General features: G+C 44.1%; 1 protein-coding gene across 2 annotated transcripts; it reads right to left on the bottom strand.

Annotated features, from left to right (window-relative positions):
• Positions 1-376: 376 nt before the first annotated feature.
• On the bottom strand, positions 377-5,652 carry BAMBI (BMP and activin membrane bound inhibitor). 2 transcript variants are annotated; one of them, XM_038393324.2, is made up of 3 exons: positions 5,240-5,652; positions 1,653-1,928; positions 377-1,173 (listed from the first exon to the last, which is right to left on the bottom strand). In XM_038393324.2, exons 1-3 carry the CDS (start codon positions 5,313-5,315, stop codon positions 755-757), a joined length of 771 nt encoding a protein of 256 aa, XP_038249252.1. In that variant the 5' UTR covers positions 5,316-5,652; the 3' UTR covers positions 377-754. The 2 variants fall into 2 exon arrangements, with proteins under 2 accessions (XP_038249252.1, XP_038249251.1); XM_038393323.2 differs by having other exon boundaries at positions 1,641-1,928; positions 5,240-5,649.
• Between the last annotated feature and the right edge of the window lie 18,508 nt (positions 5,653-24,160).

Raw genomic sequence — 24,160 nt, 5'->3', positions numbered from 1 at the left:
AGTTAGATGAATATATTTATGTAAATTAAAGACAAATAAAGAAGAGGGACAGTGAGTCAAGAACAGAACAGAGTAATCAGCCTTAGCTGCAACAGGGAAAATTAAGGTTGAGGGGGAAAATCCCCCAAAGAAAAAAATTTTTCAAACAGTTAGGCAATGGAATAACCTGACAAGGGAAAATGGACTCACCACTATTTGACAGAGATGTTCCTGAAAGAGGATGTCAGCACTAACAGTCACTTCTGTCACTCTGCAGGAGGATGGACTTTACAGGAGAACACATTTCAAGACTTCCTGCAATTCTATTCTAAATGCTAATGTCATCTCATAATAGCTTTTTAAAAAAATTGTCTTCTACAAAAAAGTCACAAGAAAGTTTCAGACAAAATATATATATATTTAAAGATTCTTTACAATAAGTCAGGAAACATAGGAGCTTTTATACAGTTTATTATTTAGCTCAATTCTCAGCTCCCTACAGCTCAGATATCCCTGGTGACAGTGTGTACAACTTCTAATTTTTGCTTTCATAACTTTAAAGCAAACAATACATTGAGTGTATTTTACTCTGTGCAAATAAGACCACTTTTGGAATCCTTCAGAGGAAATATCCAAGATTGTTTGCAGAGATCCTTTGTGTCTCAAAAGATGATTAATGAAAGTTTGCTTAAGATAAAGTGCTCCTGTCCAGCAGAACCCAAAGGCCTTTGAGAGTTTTCCTAGTAAGTTTAGCTCAGATTTTAAAAAAAATTGGTCATACAAATTCCAGCTTTCCATGCCCGCTGTACATTCCCCAGTGGACTAATGAAAGAATTTTATCATTGCTGAGGTCTGTCTGTCTCATTTTATCACAGCTCATGCAGCAGTTCTCATGACCAGTTACTGGCACCATGCATTCCAAGTCTAACTTTGCCACCTGTCCTTTCTTCGCATGATGTCCATGAAAACTGTAGTGCAAACGGGAGAGCATTTGCTGTCGTTGATCTTGCAGTCTTTTGTTTTCACTCCTGAGCATCCGCAAAGCTAGCATGATAAGCAGCACTAAGATCAGCCCACCAGCTATGGGGACAGCAATTACAGCTGCTCTGAACCACAATTCTTTTGAAGAGGTCAGCTCCTGAACCTTAGTGATGAGATTTCTGCTGTTGTCATGCTGATATCTGCTCCCCTGTCCTGCAAAAAGGGAAACAAAGATGTCAAGTTTATTTCAATCTCAGCTAAATAGTTTCAAATTTAACAATTCCTTAAGCCACACATTAAAAGCTGCTACTGGTAATCATTTAACATCACACTGGAAAGCATCTACAAACAGTACCTCTACAAATTGATCTGAACCATTTCTAAAACAAGTTAAGATAATATATTTTTATTACATTGGCAGTTGATCTAATATGAATGAGTACCACTGTACAATTGCCTCTTAGAAATGTTGAGAAGCAGGCATGACAGGCAGACATCTAATGCTAATGCAGACATAAAAGCTACTCAGCTTTTAGAGACATCTCTGCACCCCGCCACATGCTTCTCCCTCTGGTATCTCTAATTACATTAACAACAAAATCAATAGCAGACATACAAGGTCTTGGCTGTCACAAGACTATAGATCAGAGAAGACATTTAGTTGAAACTGCTCTCTCTACCTGAGGTCTCACCCTTGGGAGGAGAGAGAACATCATGCAGTCCTCTATAATTGCACATATCTTCATGACAGCATTCCAATGTGGGCATGGTGGTGCCAGAGTGGTTTTGTGCCTGTTTAGCTTGGCAGATGTCAGCTGTGTTTGCAATAGAGTCCAAGCAGCCATGAGTAAGTGGGGAATTCATGTTCTGAGGGTCAAGCAGTCTGGAGAAGCAGGCATTAAGCTCAGATTTACACATATAGCCAGTTGCAACACAGTGCGCAGCATCACAGTAGCATCTAATTTCACCTAAAAAAAAAGTCAAGTATTTTATTCTTAGTACAGAAACTCGCTTGCTACCTCACAAATTAACAGTGGGCGATTACAAAATGAACTCAAGGGTACAAACTTTTGGTCACTGTAGATTGTAAACCCTTCAGAGCAGGGCTTGTCTGTTTTTGTTTTTTGTATGGTTCCTACCACCCTGGGACCCTAATCCCAATGGGTGCCTTTGGGCACTAGCACAATACCAATATTTACTACAATATACTTAATTAAAGCAGGAACAACTGAAATGTCACACTTCAAACTTCTCATTAAGACTAGGGTTTTTTGGGTCATACTGCTAGATAAGACATACATAGACACAGCTGCATAATAGCTAGGTATTTTTACTACTTACTAAACACAAGCATTCTACATGTGATCAAATCCATCCTTATTTAAGAGGCACAATGTTCTCTTCCCCCCCCCCCACCCCCAAGCTAGTTTGAAATAGCATTGCTACAGTGTTTTAGAATTTAAATCATTACTGTTGATGGTTGATCATTCTAAGGGTTTTTGATTTTGTCACATTTAATTGGAACTGCAGAACTGTTTGCTATCTCTCAGGGCTATGCCAAGGTTTAAGAGCTTTAGTTAACACCTTATAAAGCTATCAGCTTAGAACCATTAGAATCTAGAAATTGCAAGTCAGGAAGATTTTTACTATATGAAATTGGGCATCTATTCTGAAAAGAGCTTTTCATGCAACAGGGCTTTTTAAAGTCAGTTTTATAAAACAGGAACTGTGCAGTTTACAATTAGTGGTTTGTTTGCCAAAGTCAATTTTTCAACCCCAAATGGAAAATCATAAGAAGGGGTGCACTTCTGCAAAGCTGAAGTCTCCTCCCCCAAAACCTAGTTTTTGCAGGCAATCCAACATGTGGTCAAAAAAGGGGAAACATTTAGACTGAAAATCTTCTACCGGTTGTATAAAAACAATCTCTCAGGAAACCTCAAAAATTTCTGAAGGGAAGCGATAAAAGTTCTTAATGAAATGCTTCATTTTGTGCTCTCCAAACCACGGTCATGATTATATACATCTTGTACTGTCAGGAAAATGTATTCTTTCTAGGCAAGTCATAACTCAACCTATTGCAATATGCCATCAGTTCAGAGAATTGGAGAACAGCAGACTCTGGAGCCATCATTACAAGTGGGGATTTACTTAGACTTTCAATTCTGTTAGTTGGAGTACTTCCTACCACAGAGGCAGTGAGTGAGCCTTTAAAAGTCAGTTGAATTATCAGACTTCTTGCATTAGAAACATACTCTGAAAATAAACCCGTTGCAGAGCTGCCTTTTAAATATCTCCTCCCCACTTCTTATGGCCAGGAGAGGACTCAGTCAAATTAACTTCCAGGCTTCATTCAGCCCATCTAGGTTCAGCTCTCCTGGTAATGCTGCTGCAGAAGCTCTGGGCCCTGAAGTCCCTGCTGCCCTTTAATAACTCTGCTTAATAGAAGCCAAATGACAGAGCGCCTCTCTCCCCAGTCTGCATTAGCTCCCTTGGGCCTTCAGGCGAAGGAACCCAACTTTCCTTAGTTTCATAAAAGTCACCCTTCCAATAAATTGGTGAACAGCTTCTCTGCTTTCTTATTTACAATCACTGAGCTTTCTACTTTTTTCCCCTGCAAAAAGTGTCTATGACAGCTACTATTCAGTTAGGAGCACAATAAAAAATGCAAACAGAAAGAACAAAGTTGACTGTCCTTTCACTGCTCTAAGCTCAGCATGGGGAGGAAAATGAAACAATAAGCATACTTCTATTTTAACTGTTTATATGACCCTGTTTAAAATTTTATGTTTTACTGACCCAAGACAGTCTTATAAACAAAAATCTGACAAGCTAGTCATCAAGTTATTACAACTCCATTTTAATTAAAGCCACATTTTTGGTAGAACAGAATGGACTTTGTATTACTGTATTAAAACTGTATTTCTGTCAATTCATAAAGTTTCTTCCTGTGCTATGCAAAAAGGCCAGAAAGGGTATTTGGTATTTTGAAACAGAACAATGCCTTTCTGTTCTCTCCTCTTTCTTGTTACTGTATATAGCTATTAAAGAAAAATGTCTGCTTTTAGTCAAGATGGCTACAGGAGAGACTGCAGGCTTCTCTTAAAGCTTTTGAAGTCAGCAGCAGCCAGAAGTCTATGATCCCCTAATTATATCATTATCAGGCACATAGTTTCAGTATCTGTGACTTCACATCACTCACTCCCTCCCTGTTCTGCCTGCCTTTGATGGGGCCAGGCAGCTTCCCTCTGCATGCTGCAAGGGCTGTTATTTAGCGTTAATTACACCTTCACTTCCAAAATAAATAAATATGGTAGCACATCATCACTGTGCTAGTTTATCCTTTCACCTCCTCTGTGAAACTTGGCAATTATAGGGAGCCAAAAAGGTGACCTTTCCCCCTTAAAAAAAAAGGGGGCCAACTAAGCAGTCACTGAACTCTATGGAGACAGTGTTAATTTAATGCAAGGGTGTTTAAACTTCATACCTATTTACAGGAATGTAGCATTTGCAACAAGAAGTTAAACATCTCTAATCCACTACTCGTTTTAAAACGATTTAAAAAAAAAAGGAGGGTGGAGGGCCGGAATCAATTCCCTCTGATGTACTTTCCCTGGGGTGTTTTTTTTTTTTAAACAAACACTTGCGGGAGGCGAGACTAGCCGCCCTCCAGTAAAGCCACGCCAGGGCTCCCAAAGGGGCCGTGTCTCTCTAAGACGGCCCGGCTCCACGGCTGGAAGCGTTCAGAAGTTCATTGAAGGCAGACTAACAAAAACATTTTGACAACCGCTTGCCCTTAAGGTCCGACTTACATCAATGAACGGGGGAAAGCCTCTAGCAGCGGGCGGGGGGGGGCCGGACGGGCCGGCCCAAGAGGCGAGCTTGTCCCAGCCTGCGAGGCTCGGCAGGGGAGGAATATCACACGCCAACAAAGGCTTGGCGATGGGCTTCAAAGCCAGCTCGGAGCCCTCTGCACGGAGCTGCCAGCGCAGCCTGGGAGAGGAAAACTCACGTTCAAGGGAGCCGCCAAGGAGGGAGTGCGGGGCTGGGGGAGGCTGCGCCCCCTAGCACTGGGGGGGGGGTCAGAGCTACCCCCGCAGCACCACACGCTGCCCCCCCCCCGCAACTCAACCAGCCCCTTCTAGTCTCACTCCTCCCTGCAGCCCGGGGCTATTGCCACCCCACTAGCCACCCCCGTGACGCCGCGCACAGCTCCAACGACTCCCCGCACCCCCTGTCCCCCAGTCGCTCGCCCCCCCCCGGCTAACCCCGGCGCCCTCACCTCTGGTCAGCAGGATGGCCATGGCGCACAGCTCCAGTTGCAGCCAGATGAAGCCGTGGCTGGAATGGCGATCCATTTACCCGCCCCGCCCCGCCCGGCCCGGCCCGGCCGCTCCAGGTGCCCTCCAGGGCTCGCTTAAGCTCGCAGCGCCGCCCTCGAGTGCCCGGAGCGGCCAGCGTAGGGACTCCAGCTGCCCGCGCCCCGCCAGCGCCGCCCGGCCGATCACACGCCGCGGCCGCCGCTCTCCAGCCACAGCTGCCGCCGCATGTGGGAGCCGGGAGAGCCCGCAGCTCTGCCCGGCCAGGGCGCCCCCGCCGCCGGCGAGCGAGACACGCGCGGCGCCGCGGGCCGAGCTCGCTGGCGCTGGCTCCGGCTCTGGCTCCGGCTCCGACCCAGGCAAGCGCCGAGCGAGCCCCTCCGGCGCTGTAAATAGCGCGGCGCCGGCCCAGCCGGCCCCGCCCCCCGCCCCTCGCCCCTCCCACCCCCGCCCCCAGCGCCGCTCTCGTAGGCTCCGCTCCCCTGCCACTCACAGCAGCCGGGCCGGGCTGCGCCTGGGACTGGCTGGCAGCCTGCGGGCGCCCCGCCCCCCGCCGGCTTGCGAACGGCCCCCGGGGGTGGAACCGCGACTCCTGCCCAGGGCAGCGAGGGGCGGGGCGGAGGCGGAGCGCCCGGGTGTCCCCGCGGGGCCGACCCGCCTCCGCGGAACGCAGCGCGCCCCCCTCGCCCGCGTTCACAGCCGCCGGGCGGCGAGCCTGGGGCGCTCTCCACCCCCCCCCGCACCCCCGCGGGTTTCTAATCCAACACGTCCAAGTCACCCCCGCCCGCCCCGCCTTGGTGCTCAGGGCCCCGATCCGCCAACGCGTAAGACCCAAACTGTCGGGGGGACCCTTGCCCAACCCCAGCCCTGCCTCGCCCGAGGGGGGATGTGCCGTGAGTACCGAGCCGATCACGGGGGATCGTTACGGGAAGGCCAGTACGGGCGGGCCCGGGGAGCCGCAAGCCATCGGCAGAGCCAGGGCTGCGCGTAACAGGCACGGCAAACCAGCCCCCCGGGGCTGGACGGGAGCGTATCGTTTTCATCTGTGCTGTATTTATTTTTTCGTGATCAATACAGCCCCGGCAGACAGACGGTTGGCTGCAAGGAGCCGGGCTGCTTGTTGGGCTAGATGGAGTGGGAGTAGCCGGCAAAAGACACTTAGCGAAAATTAGCAAATCCAAAAGCACCAGGCGCCAGTGAGACGACACAGACAGAGACTGACACTCAATTATCCTCCAAACAATCCCAGGCAAACACACAGGCTCGGCCTGATCAATACCAGCCCCGAAGTGATCTCCTTACTGAGATGCTAATTCATTTATTAGTACATTGTCTGAACTCCGCAAAGCCGCACCCCCCAAAGCAGCTTTGCTATCCGGGATTCCCACCCACTCCTGGAAAACTTTGAAATGTTATAGAATCAAACTCTGTACAGTAGATACATCTACTGGGAGATTTCAGAGTAGCAGCCGTGTTAGTCTGTATTCGCAAAAAGAAAAGGAGTACTTGTGGCACCTTAGAGACTAACACATTTATTAGAGCATAAGCTTTCGTGAGAAGTGAGCTGTAGCTCACGAAAGCTTATGCTCTAATAAATGTGTTAGTCTCTACTGGGAGACTTTAACTGTATGTATGGATTTACACACTTCGTACTGTAACTACTTTATGCACTTACAATACTTCCGGCACAGTGATATAGGCGCCACATTTAATGTTTAGGTGCTATGTGCCAAGGTGGGACTATGGATCATTTGGACAGAACACAGTACACTCGGGAGAAGTCACCCAGCTCATCTGCATGTGTGATTAAGGGGTGTGCAGGAGCTAAGACAGAGGGGGATTGTTCAGGAGCACAGAAAAGAGAACCTTGAACAGAAAAATTGTGAAAATTGACAGGTTTCAGAGTAGCAGCCGTGTTAGTCTGTATTCGCAAAAAGAAAAAGAGGACTTGTGGCACCTTAGAGACTAACAAATGTATTTGAGCATAAGCTTTTGTGAGCTACAGGTTCCACTGAATGCATTGGATGAAGTGAGCTGTAGCTCACGAAAGCTTATGCTCAAATACATTTGTTAGTCTCTAAGGTGCCACAAGTACTCCTTTTCTTTTTGTGAAAATTGAAAAAGTGAATTAATAGACATTGCCCTACATTTCATTCCACTAGTTCCAAAAAGAGGGAGCTCCCAGGACTGTACCATAGGTAATGCAGATGATTATAAGTATTACAGTATATTTATGATTCACTACCGTTAGTTGCATCTCTCTAGGATGTTCCTTTTAGAACTCAAACATTTGTTCATTTTAAATTCCAGTGTTTCCAACAAGTTGGTCTAAAGATGAAGGAGGGGAGTTTTCAGGCGAAATCAAGGACAGATAAGGGGAGGGATGCTTAGCATGTTTCATGTAAAGAGGATACTGGTAGTCAGGTCTGGCAGGGTTGAGCAGGTACAGAGCTGGGACTCATGAAACCTTTCCATTCATGGCTTTGCCACTGACCTGCTGCTTCAGTTGGGCAAGTCACTTCACCTCCCTGTACCTCTGAAGTCAGGTGGGGCTCCTCTACAGTGGCAGAAGGAGAAGGAAAACTTCAGTTTCAAATCAAAACCGCCAAGTCTGGCCAGCAGTGTTTGTAAAAGATTGTGCCAGTCACACTTGCTGTTCAGACACTACCATGGACTACCCTCTTTGCTTTATAAACAGAAAGCCATATTAAATGAATAATTAACGAATCTGTTTGCTTAATGGCAAACAAAATTTAATGCAAAATTAAAACCAAATGGCTTAATCTCCCGTTTCTGTGTTGAATGCCCATGCTAACCAGGCTGCAGAGGAGAATTCAGCTCAGAAATAATTTTAACTCTCCTTTTAACAAATTCCTTTCCTCCTTTGGCACTTTCTCTAGAATGCATAAATTCTGTGACAACCAATGTGGATACCAGAAATGTCATTGCATCAAGCTTTTTAAAAGGCTAGTGAGAAACCTATGTTTGTCCTTCATGTCCCTCACAGCTAAGAAACAAATCTTATTTCTATTAAATCAGAATTTTGCTACTGACAGGTATTATGAAGAAACATTCCCCAGAGACTGGTTATTTCATAATTGTCCACTGAGATTTCTTGCACCTTTCTCTGAAGTGTCTAGTGCTGGCCATTGTCATACAGGATGCTGGTCTAGGTGGACTACTATTCTGATCTGATATGCAGCGTTGCAGTAGCCATACTGATCCCAGGATATTAGAGAGACAAGGAGATGAAGTAACACCTTTTCTTGGACCAGCTTCTGTTGGTGATAGAGACAAGTTCCGAGCTTACAGAGAGCTCAGATCCTGAAGAAGAGCTCTTTGAAAGCTCAAAAGCTTGTCTCTCTCACCAACAGAAGTTGGTCCAATAAAATATGACCTCACCCACCTTGTCTCTCTGATCTGGTATGACAGTTGCCACGTTTCATGTGATTTCAATGGGAGCAGCATCAGGCCCTGGCTAGTGCATTCAACAAATATAGCTGCAATTAACTCGGTTTTCCTTTTAATTTTGCCAGCTACATTTTTACACAGATGCTGGAAAAGGAGGTTATAATAAGAAATTACCTTCAACCATGAGGTCACACCTTTTCCGTAAAGAAATACTATAGCACACATTGAGTTTGGATAGTTTTCCTTCACATGTTGTTCTGAAGGCTGCCTTGCTATTGAAATATATTTACTAACTTTATTTTCTATTGTCATTACATTTTATAACCCCTGATTTCTACAGTATTTGCACACTGACTGATTTGTTCCCCATTTATTGGCTCTAAATATTTGGTTTTACAGCTCATGCAAGTATGCCGGATGATACATGTATAATAAGCTAATGGCAAAATTTATTTCTGACCTCTAAATTTGAAATGATCTGTAAGACCTTAAATATGTTTTAAATTCGGGATATAATACCATGTGCAACAGAGTCAGTTCTCCCCTGAAAGAGAAGAAGGAAATATGAAATATCAGACTGAGCTCACTCAAATTTACTTTAGCAATGGGGACAAACTGAATCTAAAACTAATTATAATGGTTTTATTGAAACTCTCTTGTGATTTACATATGTGTAATGTGTTATACCACAACCTTTACAGTTTTGCAGCACATATTTGAGATGTACCACAAAGTTATTTTCTAATGTTTGTTTCTGTTTAGAAATTAAAACACACCAAGGTCCACGATGCCACATCACCCACTAATGGATTTACAACTGAAACAATGTGCAGCTGGTGCCTTTTATTTGCACACATAGGGAAAATCTCAATTTGCCAAAGTAATTTATAATCTTCTAGCTCAGCATTTCCTCTATGTTCTCAGAGCTGATGACAAGTGTATTTAGCAGGCTTCACTGTCATGTGTGGCACGTATGCTCTGGAGTTGGTTTGTGTTCATTAAGTTGCATTGTTGCACTAAAGTAATATGAGAGACTATTTCTAAATATTACAAATGTTCTGTCATACTGAACATGCATAGACTGTAATATCTTGTCTAGAGGGCAATGTGTTTGAAATCAATGTTAAGAGGCAAAATTTCCTCAACAGCTGTCATGTTTGAGTTGTGATCTAACATTTATTATAAAACATGTCAACTTCTGTTTTCAAGCCATACAGATGTTTGAAGTGCCACAGCTGGGAGGGACTTGCAGGGTGCAAGTACTACTCCCCAATCTTGGCTCCCTGGAAACCTGTGGAGTTCATTCTCCAGGGGATCCCCTCTGGCTTGAGCCGTGGAGAGATGTGGGCAGGTGACAGGAGGCATGGCGTTTGATTTACTCATGACTACCAAGTTTCCTGCTCCACTCTGATTACTAGCACAAGCATTCTGCATAGGAAACTGTGCAGGGTTTGTGTGGGGTCCCATGACGGACCATACGCAAACAAAATAATTCAGCTTTTGCAACACTAGTTTGCTTCTGTTTTAGAGGCAAAAGCAAACAGGGACAGACTTGGCCCATAAAAGGGACAGGAGACAGGCCCAGTGCAAACCAACAATAATGATATGTTCTGCAACAAGAAGGAATGTGGGATAATAACTACAAGGAACCAGCAAGCAATGCACCCAAGGCCTGAGGCAGCATGAGGAGGTGTCTGTAACAATTATGAGAGAGCAGCCTGGAGCCTTAACTTGTAATGACTATGTAGCCCACATATCAAAAGGCTCTCCCACCAACACACACAACTACAAACACAATGAAGCCCTTTGAAATGAATACTGAATAAAAGAATAACATGGTTTCAAAATAAACCTCCAGTGCACCTCAAGGTAAAATATAATAGAAATCTGACCTGATAAGCGTCTCTGCCTGTCAGAGGAATACATTCCATCTGGACCAACTCAGGAGGATATGCAGAGACATTGCAATTGTAAATACAGGATACCAATCAAAGGAACAGGCCTGTTCAGAAAAGCGTCACAAATCTTATGAACTGTGTTTGGGTTTTTTATATTGTTTTATAGGCTAATAACTTCAGCCCCAATTTTCAGCCAGGGGTGTTTAAAAACAGCCATCATATAAAGCAATGATTAGTTCAAAATAAGCCCCTAGAAGTTTTGAATAACTTAAAATTTTGAAATTCTTGACAGACCCAAAGATCCTCCTCGTACACACAGTAGCCCAGCCCAGGCCCTGCTTTCCCTTACCTTTGTCCTCAGATTCAGAAGAAGGCCCAATATCTTCCATCAGGAGCATCTGGACAGCTCAGTCTAAGGTGGGATCTCACTTTCATCTTGGGGGGGCTCCCAAGTGACCATATCCCAAACTCTTGTGTTGTGCAAACAGCCTGCCCTAGCTCTTTAATTTTACCAATCTCATAGCTTTCAAATCTAGTGCCATCTGGTGTTTACATCCCAGAGAGCACTGCCCTGTTATGAAATTCTGTCCCACAATTTGTACATGTATTATTCCAATCCTTTTTGGTAGCTTTGCTTCCTGCGAGACCTGACTATTGGAAGATGACAGAGGTGATAAGGAAAGCTGGAACCACCTAACCAAAGAGAAAAGCAAAGCAAATGAATAAAGTCAAAGAACGGGCATTGTATTTTTTTTACTTGACCGTGTTTCCAGATTACATCTCTGATTCCAGGAGAAACTGCCCTTCCTTCCTTTTCTACATTTGGAACTGAAAGACCTCAAGAAAGTTCAACTTCTTCAATATCCTCCCTTCTGTCTTTCATTATAAAACAGCTGCAGTGCTATTACCTATCTCTGCCGCTCCTTAGCAAGTATTTGCCACTAGAACTATAAACAGCCTTGAAACCTGACTAAATAAAGCTACAATGAAATTTCAGTCTGCATGTGCCCCTTGTTTATTTTGGGTTTAAATTAGCATCTCCTGAAAAGTGCTTCCCAGTTGGAAATTACTCCCTCATCCAGAAGCATTTGACATTACAATACCCTCCTGGTCATTTTTTAAACTTACTGAGTATTGGCAATTTTCCACTGTTAGCCCAAATAATTGGGCTTAACCTTTCGGTCTAACTTTATGAAAGAGAGATTGTATCTATACAGTATTGTGTATTTGTTTGAGATGAAAAATAAAGCATATTCAAAGTGACGAAATAAATTGATAGTTGCAGTTTACTATAAACCTGCTAACATTCATCATCTGTCTTTTCACTATTATTGTAGCACTTCCTCAGAGTAAGTTGCATTCCTGCCTATGCAAATACATTTCCTTATTTATCTGCCTGTGCCACAGCTGCATTTGCCCGTATTGCAACATAAGACATTCCTTTCATCAACAGAGAATGATTACTATTGTATTTGGCTGATTAAAATTAGCAGCAGAAAGCAAACAGTAAACAAACTGTACCCTTTCCTTTCTCTGCCCTGAAATTATTTTTTGGGCTGGAAATCTCATCTGTGCTGGATACTGAAAGTAAAGAAAACCGCTTGAGAAATGCTTAAAGAATCATTGGTGCAGCATTTATTGGATTACTACCTCTGATAACTGCTTTGGGCAATTTTTTGCTGTTGTAACATACTGCACAGAACCAGGAGGCCACTACCTGCAACTTCTGTCACAACAGGAAAAGACAGCCTGGCCCAGCTGCCAAAGCAGAGATGCTCACTTATTCTCCAAAATCCTCCTTTCCCATTGAAGAACCTCTAGTCCATGCCCTTGCCATGTCTCACCTAAACTATTGCAACTTTCTACTTTCTGCCACCTCCAGTCAGTCCATACAACACTGCAACCAAAGTCACTTCCCTTCTTTTCTGTTCTGATCCTGTTACCACCACTCCCCTTCCCATCCCTGCTAACTCCTTACAGGTGCCCACTCCTATATCTCAGCCCTTGTTTCCTAGCACACCACCCTCCCACAAATGCCATCTGTTCTTAACTTCTCCCACCTCACCAAATCCTTTGTCTCCCCCTAATGGCAATTCTTTGCCATCACAATGCTTGGAACACTTCTGTGCACTCTACTCCATGTCTAGGCTAAAAATCTCACTTTCGTCCGCTTACAAATATAAATTAAATTACCATAGACAATTGTAACAATGCACTAAAATTATAGGTTTCAGAGTAGCAGCCGTGTTAGTCTGTATTCGCAAAAAGAAAAGGAGTACTTGTGGCACCTTAGAGACTAACAAATTTATTTGAGCATAAGCTTTCGTGAGCTACAGCTCACTTCATCGGATGCATTATGCTTCTGCTCAAATAAATTTGTTAGTCTCTAAGGTGCCACAAGTACTCCTTTTCTTTTTACTAAAATTATAGTTAAATAAAAGAATCAAAACACCTTCAAACCCTGGAACCAACAAGAAGGCTGCACAAAATAAACAATCCAACTCACATGGCTTGATGTCATGTTTTCCCTTTCTTTTCTCCTGCATATGGTCTAAGGTATGACGCTGCAAAGCCCTACTCATATGATGTCAGTGGGGCTAATGACATGAGCAAGGATACGGTCCTTACATTGTAAGTTCTTCAGATCAGTGTATGTTAATCCTTATGAATTACCCTCATCAGAGACTCTTATTGCTGTTATAGGCAGAATAGTAAGGGCCCCAGTTGTCAATACAGCCTAGCTATGCTCAGGAACTGGCGATAGGTGACTCTCCGCCACCTTTGTGGTTTCCCACTTCTGGGTCTCACCAAGGGTTAGTTAAGCCAAGTAGCCATTCCAGCCTCATCTCTTATGCCAACGAGGTGCAAGGAGTGGCAGTGTAGGGCAGTTCTGACTCCAGGCTAACCCTACGACTCAAGCAGTGCATAGTGGCCAATGATAATTGTGCCCTAGCTAGTTTTTTAAGGGTGACTGAGTTTCATGTGGTGCACACTAGAGAATTTGCGTCTGATCCTGCAAGGTGCTGAGGACACACTTTCCAGCGCTCCCTCTATCCTGCTCCATACTTCACAGGATCAGGCCCTTCATGTCTGCTATATTTGCCATCCAGATGGCATCAATCACCTCTCCTCATTTCCATTCCACTTAAACTGACGTCATGAGTTATCCTAATAGAGGTTGCGGAGACTCTTTAAAGCTTCCAGAAAATGAATAATTTGCCTGATGTGCTCATCGATGTACGTTTTCCATTTCAAACTAAAAACACAACTCGCACCACTCGTGCCTCCTTCCTGTCAACAGCTCTGCTTGTGTCCTCCTGGAGGAATCACTGCTGGGAGTTGGGCCAGGAAGCTGGCTAGAGGGAAGCCTGACTGAGGCTGGCAAAAGAGGCAGCAGCCTGAGAGATTCCCCCAGGGGGAAATGTAAAACACTGGAGAGAGGCAACAATTATTGCAATTGAAGGTAATGAGGCTGAGGCGCCAGCTCCTGGTCTACTTAGCATCACTCAATACTGAGCGAGAGACACACACACAGGAGACTCCTAGCCCAGCCCCAATTCTCCCTACTGCAACCCAGCCCTGCTCACCGTGTTCCCTGCCTTCAGCCTACATCCAACTCTTCCCATTACAGTGCCCGCAGCTGAGCCCCAGATCCTGATTACAGGCTTCCTGGCTGCAGCTCCCCATTCAGCTGCAGCATGGCCACGCACAGGGCAGGGTTCCTGGCCCTGTGTTAATTCATTGGCATTGATTTTGTTTTGGGTTGTGGTCACTAAAGAATTCAAAGTGAAAGGGAATGGGGAGCCAATTTAGACCCCATTCTTTATAGGGCTGCAGAATCCTTTCTAGCTCTTTTTAGGTAATAGTATGTCTCCCGTCACCATAGTATGGGAGCACCTCCCAGTCTGTACTGTATGTATCCTCCCAGGCCCCCCCATGAGGTAGATATTATGATCAGCCCCATTTTACAGATGGAGAACTGAGGCACAGAGTGTCTAGCCCAAGGTCACACAGCAAGCCTGTGGCAGAGCAGAGAATGGAACTCCAGTCTCCAGGCTAATCCCCTGACCAGTGCACCATGCTTCCTCTCTGCACCTTTGGGGTCACAGAACCTATCCCTTCTGCCTGCCTCCCACAACCTTGTTCCCCCACTATTTATCTGGGGCTTGGGGAAGGCTGTCAGTTGATATATGTCAGGAGCAGAGGCCTAGGAAAATGGATTTTGCTGGCCTGGGAATTTATTTTGTGACACCAAATGCATCAGTATCTGCATATTACCTTATCAGTGAAACTGCTGTTCAGGTAATAGCGCTGAGATCACAGCTGATCTTCCTCCAGTCTCAAGAGAAGAGGTATTTGTTTTTCCACTCTCAGTGATTCTTTATGATGCATAGAGAAGCCCTCAAAGTTTTAATTTAACAGGAATTTTTCTGCTTGTTTTTTTACATTAAATATCCGGGGGGAGGGGTGTGGTTCTGCCCTCCCACCAATTTTATGCCAGCTCACCTTCTTTGATATCAGTGCAGTTACTCCTCATTGATTCCAACAGGAGACGTTTCTAGGTCTCGACTTTCCTTTTGTGCAGGACTCTTAGTAGGAGTGTAGAACTAGGGGGAAATGGAATCACCTGAAAGGCTGCTGTCATTTAATTCTCATTTGAGAGGAGAAGGGTAATTAATCAGACTATAACTTTGTTTTGTTAAATCCCACTTAACTCAAACTCCTGACAAACAGCTGGGAAAACAGCTGTCTATGAAAGTTTATCACTGGCCTGGTCTACACATGAAAATTCATAGAATCATAGAATCATAGAATATCAGGGTTGGAAGGGACCTCAGGAGATCATCTAGTCCAACCCCCTGCTCAAAGCAGGACCAATCCCCAATTTTTGCCCCAAATGGCCCCCTCAGGGATTGAACTCACAACCCTGGGTTTAGCAAGCTAATGCTCAAACCACTGAGCTATCCCTCCCCCCAAAACACCCCTGAGAGACATAGTTAAGCCAACCTAAGCCCCAGTGTAGGCACCACTAGGCTGATAGAAGAATTCTAGCTACTGCCTTTTGAGGATGTGGATTTACTATAGCGACAGAAAAACCCTTACGTCACTGGAGCAAGTGTCTACACTACAGCACTATGGTAGCATAGCTGCAGCCCCATAGCAATACTTGTAGCCATAGGGCTGGTCTACACTGAAAACTCGTATTGTCATAGCTACATCTCTCAAGGTGTGAAAAATCTACACCCCGAGAGATGTAGTTACGCTCACCTAACCCCCCACATAGAGAGCACTAGATCAACAGAAGAATTCTTCCATCAACCCAGCTACTGCTTCTGGGATGGTGGATTAAATATAGCAATGGGAGAATATAATGTCTATGCTGAAGTGCTACAGTGATGCATCTGCAGCTGTGGCACTGTATCATTTTAAGTGTGGACATAGCCTTAGCCTTAATCTCTGCTTCAACAGAAAAAGCTACAGCTCAGATATCAGCCTGTTGTGATGACACATTCTTCTTCTAACTCTCCAAAGATTCCTCCAGCAAGTACAGGGAATTTAAGACTTGACATTACTGATATATCTAAAGTAAAGAATAAGAAGATTTTTTAACATTATGAGGTTCTCTTGTCAAAGGATCAATAAAAGACACAAAGAAAAACTCCTTCGTAGTTGACCTTTAAGAATCTGTTAGTGTTTCCATTAGAAGTTCCTAATTTATAGCCACAACAACTAATAAACTTTGCCGCATAAGCTCTTGTGTATTGAAAACAGTATTAAAATTACAAGCTATCATTTTTAATTCTCTGGTGTTTCGTGGTTCTGCTTGCAGGCTGAGGGGCTCTGTAGGGAAGTATGCAAGCTGGGTCTTCAGCAGTCAGTCTGCATAAAGCAAGCCTAGCACAAAGTAACTTGAGTTGAATCTCTCTGCCCTAAGTAGCGGCCTGCTTTGTCTTACTATTTTTTTTTTTTTTTGGTTATTGTATACTAAGGTTCTGGATTCAAAGAAATAAAGTAGTATTACATTGCAAACTTTCAGAAAGAGTATTTTATGTTTTTACCTGGCTTCTCTGTTTGTAGTCCATATGTAGAACATAACAGGTCTGAGTTCAGTTTTAGTTTATTGTTGTAACACTGAATCTGATTTAAATACTGTAGCTATGGCTGGGAGATGGGCCTGTGCTGTCAAATTTAGATCCCTAGATTTTCAGTCCACCAAAAGTTTGGGCATGGTTGGATCCAGGGTTGTGGCTAAGACAATATGTAATTATTTTTCTAGTTTAAAAATGCAAAACATATTAGCTCTTCTGGGGTCTCGTGCGGTTTTGTGCTCCTTTAATTGAGAATTAGTTTTGATTAAAAATATGATTTTTTTTGCCACTTTATTGTTGTCTAAGCGTATTGTGTTAGACAGTGTTAGCACTGAAAAGCAACTTAACAAAAGAGGTATTCATATTGAATTTCCTGGCTTTTTGTGGGTTTAAGTCAAATCTTTAATACTACCGGACTGTATTTGTAAGGGAGACAGATAATGGTCTTAAATGTATTGGCAGATTATTATTAATCTTACAGTAGCACTTTGAGGCCCCAACCAATCTCATTGTGCCAGGAGCTGTGCCAATTTATAGAGGCCCCAAAGCTCTTACAATCAAGAAAGACAAAGGGTCGGGAGAGGAAGGCAGAGATTACAGTGACCTCGTGACCAGATGTGGAATTTAGAAAGCTCAGGCAAAGTGACTGAGCTTCAGCGAAGATGCAGGGGTCAAAATTAACATTTTAAATTTAAAAAAAAAAACTATCTACAGCCTGGTTAGACTATACATGGACTGCATGGGCTGACTATAGATGAGGATTACGCATTGCGGGGAACTCATTGACACTTCCTATACAGAGACAAAGCAAGGTAGCAGTCTGTTAGACAGATCTGTTAAGTCCCTCATTTCGACTGTGACATTTCAGTTTGGGGCTTCTTTTTGTGTTGATCCTTCCTGGGAGCATCAGTCTCCTGCTCTAGATAGCTGCAGCCTATTGGCAGAGATACTGCCAGGGCACAGCTCAAGGAGGGTCTCTATGGTTTGAATCCTTTTGATTGAGAAGGACTTCTAGGCAGGAAAGGCTACTCTCTTGAATCAGCCAGAGGGGGCCACAGCCCAAGGAGGAGCTTCCCAACTCCCCCGCAATCCTAGTGTTGAGAATGTGCTGTCATTAGGAGAGAGAAACAAGGAGCTTGAATCAAAGCTAGGTCTCCTCATGTGTCTGAGGTACCCTGAGCTGCTCTCGGTGTTGCATCACATCATCTAGCAACGCAGCCAATTCTTTCCCCCTCACAATGCCAGCTTTTACATAAAGGAGCTTTCACTCGCTGCAGTTCCCTTTGCAAGGTGTTTGATAAAACTAGGTCTCTGATAAATGTCTGGTTCAAACAGTCGAGCCTGTTTTAAGAAACCAGAAAAATCAGTTTCCTATCAGCAGTGCAACCTTCTAGCTAAAAATTGAACAAAACAGTAGAGGAAGCCTGGGTAATAAGTGGACACTTAAGACAGGCTATAGGATGGAGATGGCATTAGTGCAGGTTTCACAGTAACCAATTCTTGAACTGTGGGAAAAAATGTTAGGGTATTTATTCTCTATGCAAACTGCAGAGCCATTCTCATTTGGTTTCCTTGGGAGTGGGGGGAGTGCTCCTAAAGAAACATTTCAGAGTAGCCATGTTTATTATCTGTGCAGTCTCATGGACAGCAAGATCTGCCTGTGTCATGCCATGTTTGCAGAGTTGTTGTAGCCGTGCTGGTCCCAGGATATTAGAGATACACGGTGTGTGAGGCAATATCTTTTCTTGGACCAACTTCTGTTGGTGAGAGAGACAAGCTTTCGCACTCACACTGAGCTAGTCCTCAGGTGTCACACCATGTGTGTTTCCTGCCCTCTTGTGGTGAGATGAGTGCTCTCATTCAGGCATGATTCTAGCAGAGGGTTGGAAGCTGCTGATTGTAGCAGGAGCTATGCCATGTTAGAGCAGGCTTAGGTATCCAGCAACCTTGTGGATGATATCAAAGCTATAGTGCCTATCTTCAAGTAAAAGTGGTACCACCGGTATGCTGGTATAAAGTGGTGTGGATGCAATTATAGCACCATAAAGGTGCTTTATACTGCTACAGCTATTCCTGTATGGGAGGAAGAATAACTTGTCCTGGTATAAGGCACTTTTATACCAGTATGACTGCATCCAGACTAGTGGTTGTACCAGTACAACTATTTTGGTAAAAATCACACCCCTAACCAAAATAGTTCAGTGGTGCAAATGCTATGTGTAGCCAGATTATCTTTTCCCCTGCAGAGAAATTACAAGAAATACTTCAGTTCCCATGTGCGGACAGAAATTAGCTTTGAAGAATCAGACATCAGCTCATGAGATATCCAAATAAGGTGTTATGTGTCAGAGTTCATAAAGTGCATATATAAAGTTATGCACCACATATCAGTGGTAAAACAAGTTATCAGGTGTTAAGAGACAGGCAATAACAGATAGTAGGAGACTCACATCAGATAGCGTGTTGCATGACCCAAGCATTACACTTTAGCTGTGAGAAATCATAAGCCATACTTCAGGCATGTGTCTAGTTGAGTATGGTATAAAATGTCAAGTAATGACCCTGTAAAATCTGTGGAAATTATATGGATAAAAACTATGCACTTTGGCCATCATTAAAAACAGGGTATAACTCTTGGAGCTCAAGTACCATTTTACTCAAGCAAACTTTTGGTTTTAAAACAGGGAATCGCTAGTGTAAATCAGTCATGCAGCAAGATCAGACAGATTACATTTGTATATGAAGAAATTTCTCAGAACCCTTATGCTCACATTGCCCTCAAATATCCGCATGATAGGGTGTCAACATTCTCATCAGACAGTACTGATCTCAAAAGAAAATTCCCTCTAAGGAATTGCACATTAGTCCAAACCTGGGACTTGCTCTGGAGCAATCAGATGGGGAAAATATGGGAGGATGAAGGGCTAAGTGTTGGCAAAAGTGATGTAAAATGAAATGAAAAACTCAGCAAATTCCTCTCAATTGGAGTTTGAGAAGGAGATAGGTGGAAGCAAGCTCAAGGTATTACAGGGGGAACAAGGTTTGCATACCAGTGAAATTATGCAATACACTGAAACAGGGCTGAATTCAGCCTCGGGTAAGTGGGTGCAGCTCCTTTACTCAGTTACCAAAAAGGAAAAGATTACAGTGAGACAAAGGCCATTAGACTAACAGATCAAGCTGAAAGAAGCTAGTAATGATTATTCTCAGTGCATTTTTTTTACTATCTTATTAAAATCACATATTTTACAGCATTTGCATAACAGTCGTCGTAACAGCAGAATTGGTCTAATGCACAGACCTTTCCCCAAAGGTTTGTAGAACAGATCTGACGGCACTTGCATCCAATTTGGGGACTGAAAATATCAGTTATCCAAGTTTTCCTATATAGAGTGCCAGCTAGTGGTAATGCAAGAAAAACTGCACAGAACTTGATCCATTAAAGGTGACCTCTCTCTGTGCTTTGAATGCCACACCTGTAAAATGGGGATAATATTTACTTTCATGGTAAAGCGCTTTAAGAAATACAGACAAAAATATTATTATTAGTTTACTGACCTGTAAAACTGAGATAACGTTACTTACCTTGGGTGCTGCAAGACTGTTTTCAAAGTGCTTTCACACCCTGGGAGGTCAGGTGCCTTGTCAGGGCAAAGTGTGATTTTATGTCCTAAACCATCCGCCCTAATATAAGTATGGGGTCAAATTTAGCTTAGATAAAGTCAGTGACCCTCTCGTGAAAGCCTATGGGACCAAATTCAGCAGTGATGGGTGCTGTAAGCTGTGGTGTGAGTTGCAATTGAATGTAAAATTATTATACAGGCCCCACACTGGAGATGAAGGGGTTAAGGCAGAACGCTTTATAGTGGCTGCCATGCCACCTCCCCCTGGCTGGGCATGCTTCAACTACTGCAGCAGTATAAAAGGGAGCAGCCCCACTCAGTCAGTGGCTAGCTCCTGAGGAGGAAGGATGCATCTTGCCAGCTCCAGATGGGGAGCAGTGGGAAGCCCAGACTGCAAGAGCCAGAGGTGTCGAGCCCCAGACTGACTCCCAAGGGTCGGCAGACACCCCAGCAAGATTGTAGTTGTCTGGAGCAGCGCAGCCTGCCTAGCCTGGAGACACCGACACTCAGACTACGGCAACAGAAATCACGGTAGGAAATAGCCCGGGGGGGGGGAGGGGGTAGCCATTGTCCCATCAGGAGTCAGCGTGTTTCAACTGGACACCCCTGACCCCCCTGCCGACTCAGTGGTGAATCCACTCACCACTTCAGGGACATGGTAGAGTCGGGCTGGCCTACATCCCCCTATACCCTGCCACCCCACCCTGGGGGTGGCAGTTCCCCCATCTGAGGCTGAGCTGCCTGTGTTGGTCTGCCATCCCCCAGAGATAGGACAGCAGACTGTCTGCTGTTTGCCCCACTGGTCTCCCTAGACTGATGATTGTTCTGCCCAGACCACAGGCCGGGGCACCCACCCTATGTTATACCAACAAAATAAAAACCAGCAGGATCTTATTGAAGGAGAAAAGGCAAAATACCACATTTATTGTGAATACAGAAAGAATCATAGTAAGCAGTTAGTTATAGCTATAACATTCCATTCAATTTCATATTTATTCACACATTCATTCATACACACACACACACACACACACAGGTTCTGCAAGGTTGTTATCATAGTTACCAGCCTTAGAGTTGCTCATGCCAAGCCACTGGCCAGGTGGCCTGGACATGAGGAGGGAGCAGGGCCTTGTCAGATGCTCATCTGATGCTCCTGGAAGTTGGTTTGCAGAATCAGACCCCAAAGTTCTCACTTTCTAGAGTCCATTTTTTATAGGAATTTATTCCTATGCCAGTCTATGGGAATTGCTTCATCATGCTGTTAGCATATTCCTGATGGCTCTGTGCTGCCAGATGTTATCTTGTTCTTTGATTCTCCCATCCTTGAAGCTGTTGGGTGGATTCCAGTCTGCCCTCCGGGGGTCCTCTGGTTATTTCCACTTGACTCCTTCTTCAGCCGATGGACACTGGATCCTCCCTGATCATTCAATTATTATCCACACCAGCCATCCATCCACATACATCCTCTATCTCTCTATTTTAATCACAATTGTTAACAAAGTGAGATGAATACAACAAAAGGGCGGGGAGTCTCTGGGTGCTGTTTCTGTTGTTACAGAGGATTGCTTTGAGTCTCTCTCTGTGTGAGTAGTTGTTGTTACAAAGAATTGTTTTGAGAACAGACTCTGTCTTAGAATGTACTAACACAATTAGCAGCTTGCAAGTTTCACACATAGAGGGAGATAAGCAGTACCAAAACCCAAGAGACCTCTTAATTAGTAATACCCTGGAATTTAAACTATGGGGAATCAAACTCATTTGTGATTTTAATACAGAACTTCTTTAATAAGATCCTGCAGGTTTTTATTTTATTGGTTTAACACCTAGACTTTTTGAGGTGGCAGCCCACCAAAGCCCTATTGACTCTGGTCACTAGGCCACGCAGTCCAGAGGCTAAAGGTAGTCCTAGTGATGCAATCACAGGGCCTGAACACCCTTCCCACTACCCCAAAAGGATGACAGGATATACAGGCCCCGCAACAGAGTGTCAATGATGAGGCACCTCTACTCTATTGTACAGCTGCTTTTCTTACAACAAACCCCCTTCTGCCTGCTCAGCATGTAAGTTACTCATTTTTCAAACCAACAAGTTACAACTTGCACTTCAATTTACTCCTGGATTTACACTACCATTAACCCAAGATGAGTTAACTTTGCTGTTGACCTATTTAACTCTTACCTTGCCTTACTTTCTGTAAGAGGCTGTGCACCCTTAGCATGTTACTTTTCTATTTATTGTATTATATGAATATCATGCATTCATTTAGGTTTTCCTTGCTTCTGCTTTTGGGGGAGGGAGAGGGCTGTTCATCAGAAATGTGTGCCTTGAGACAGCGTCTCCTCCACATCTTGTTTCTTCCTTCAGTTCATTCCTACAGTGAAATAATAATGCTAAATTTGTGACATCTCAATCACTGGGATGCTGCAAACACAGAATTGATTGCAGACTCAAGATGAAAAATTAGCTGGGCTGTAAGGAAGCTTTCATCCAGATACAGAAACTCCTCACTTAAAGTCATCCTGGTTAACGTTGTTTCGTTGTTACGTTGCTGATCAATTAGGGAACATGCTCATTTAAAGTTGTGCAATGCTCCCTTTTAATGTCTTTGGCAGCTGCCTGCTTTGTCCACTGCTTGCAGGAAGAGCAGCCCATTGCAACTAGCTGGTGTGTGGTTGGAATCAGGGTGGACTGGCAGCCCCCATAGCAGCTCTCTGCTTCCCTAAGTTCCCCGTGTAACTGCTGCTCAGCAGGCTATCAATTGCCAGCAGTTCAGCTGTCCCTCCCCCCACTGCCGTGTGCTGCTCCTGCCCTCTGCCTTGGAGCTGCTCCCCGGAGCCTCCTGCTTGCTGGGGTGGGGAGGGAAGAGGTGGGCTAATCTCAGGGTGTCCCCCTTCCCCCGCTTCTGCACCCCACTTACCCCATCTTCCATAGAGCAGGGGGGACACCCGACAGGGCTCAGTTCAGAGGGAGCTTCCTGGCAGCAGCTGCCATCTCAGCTTGCTGATTAACTTTAAAAGGCAGTGTACTTAGAGCGGGGTCAGCATTCTTAAAGGAGCACTGTGCATCTCTCTTTCTCTCACACACAAGGTGTGTGTCTCTGTCTCTGTCTGCCATGCTGTCTCCCCTCCCTCCATTCGTGCTGCCTTGCAGAGTGTGAGGCTACATTAACAACAATGTGTTAACCCTTGAGGGCTCAGCCAATTGCTAGTTCATCATTTAGCGGTAAGGCATTCCCTGGGAAATATCCCACCCTCTGACTTCACCACCTCAACCAAGCTTCACAATCATCATCACTGTGTACCAGTATTAAATTGTTTGTTTAAAACTTATACTCTGTGTGTGTGTGTGTATATATATATATATATATTTATAGATATATATATAGATAGATAGATAGATATATATACCATAGTCTTTTGTCTGGTGAAAAAAATTTCCCTAGAACCTAGCCCCTCCCCCCCATTTACATTAATTCTTATGGGGAAATTGGATTCACTTAACATCGTTTCACTTAAAGTTGCATTTTTCAGGAACATAACTACAACGTTAAGCGAGGAGTTACTGTACAACAATCTTAAAATGCAGAAATCGAGACAAGCAAGGAAAGGAGGGTGGTTTAGAAGTTCTAACAGACATGGCTGTCTTTGGCACAAATTTCCCACACAACGTTGGCCAAATAACCTCTGTGCTTCATTTTCCTGAATCTGGGGTGTAGCACCTAACTGACAAATGTATTGCCAGGCTACATTCATCAGTATTTGTGTAAAGCCTTTTGGGACCTTTGGATGGAAGACGCTATAAAAGTACAAAAAGAAAAGTTACTGAGAAAATAAAAATTTGCACAAATGCATTTTTTTCACCT

Source organism: Dermochelys coriacea, chromosome 2, assembly GCF_009764565.3.
Source record: "Dermochelys coriacea isolate rDerCor1 chromosome 2, rDerCor1.pri.v4, whole genome shotgun sequence".
Lineage (NCBI taxonomy): Eukaryota > Metazoa > Chordata > Testudines > Dermochelyidae > Dermochelys > Dermochelys coriacea.
This window is presented reverse-complemented; position numbering and strand designations above follow the sequence as displayed.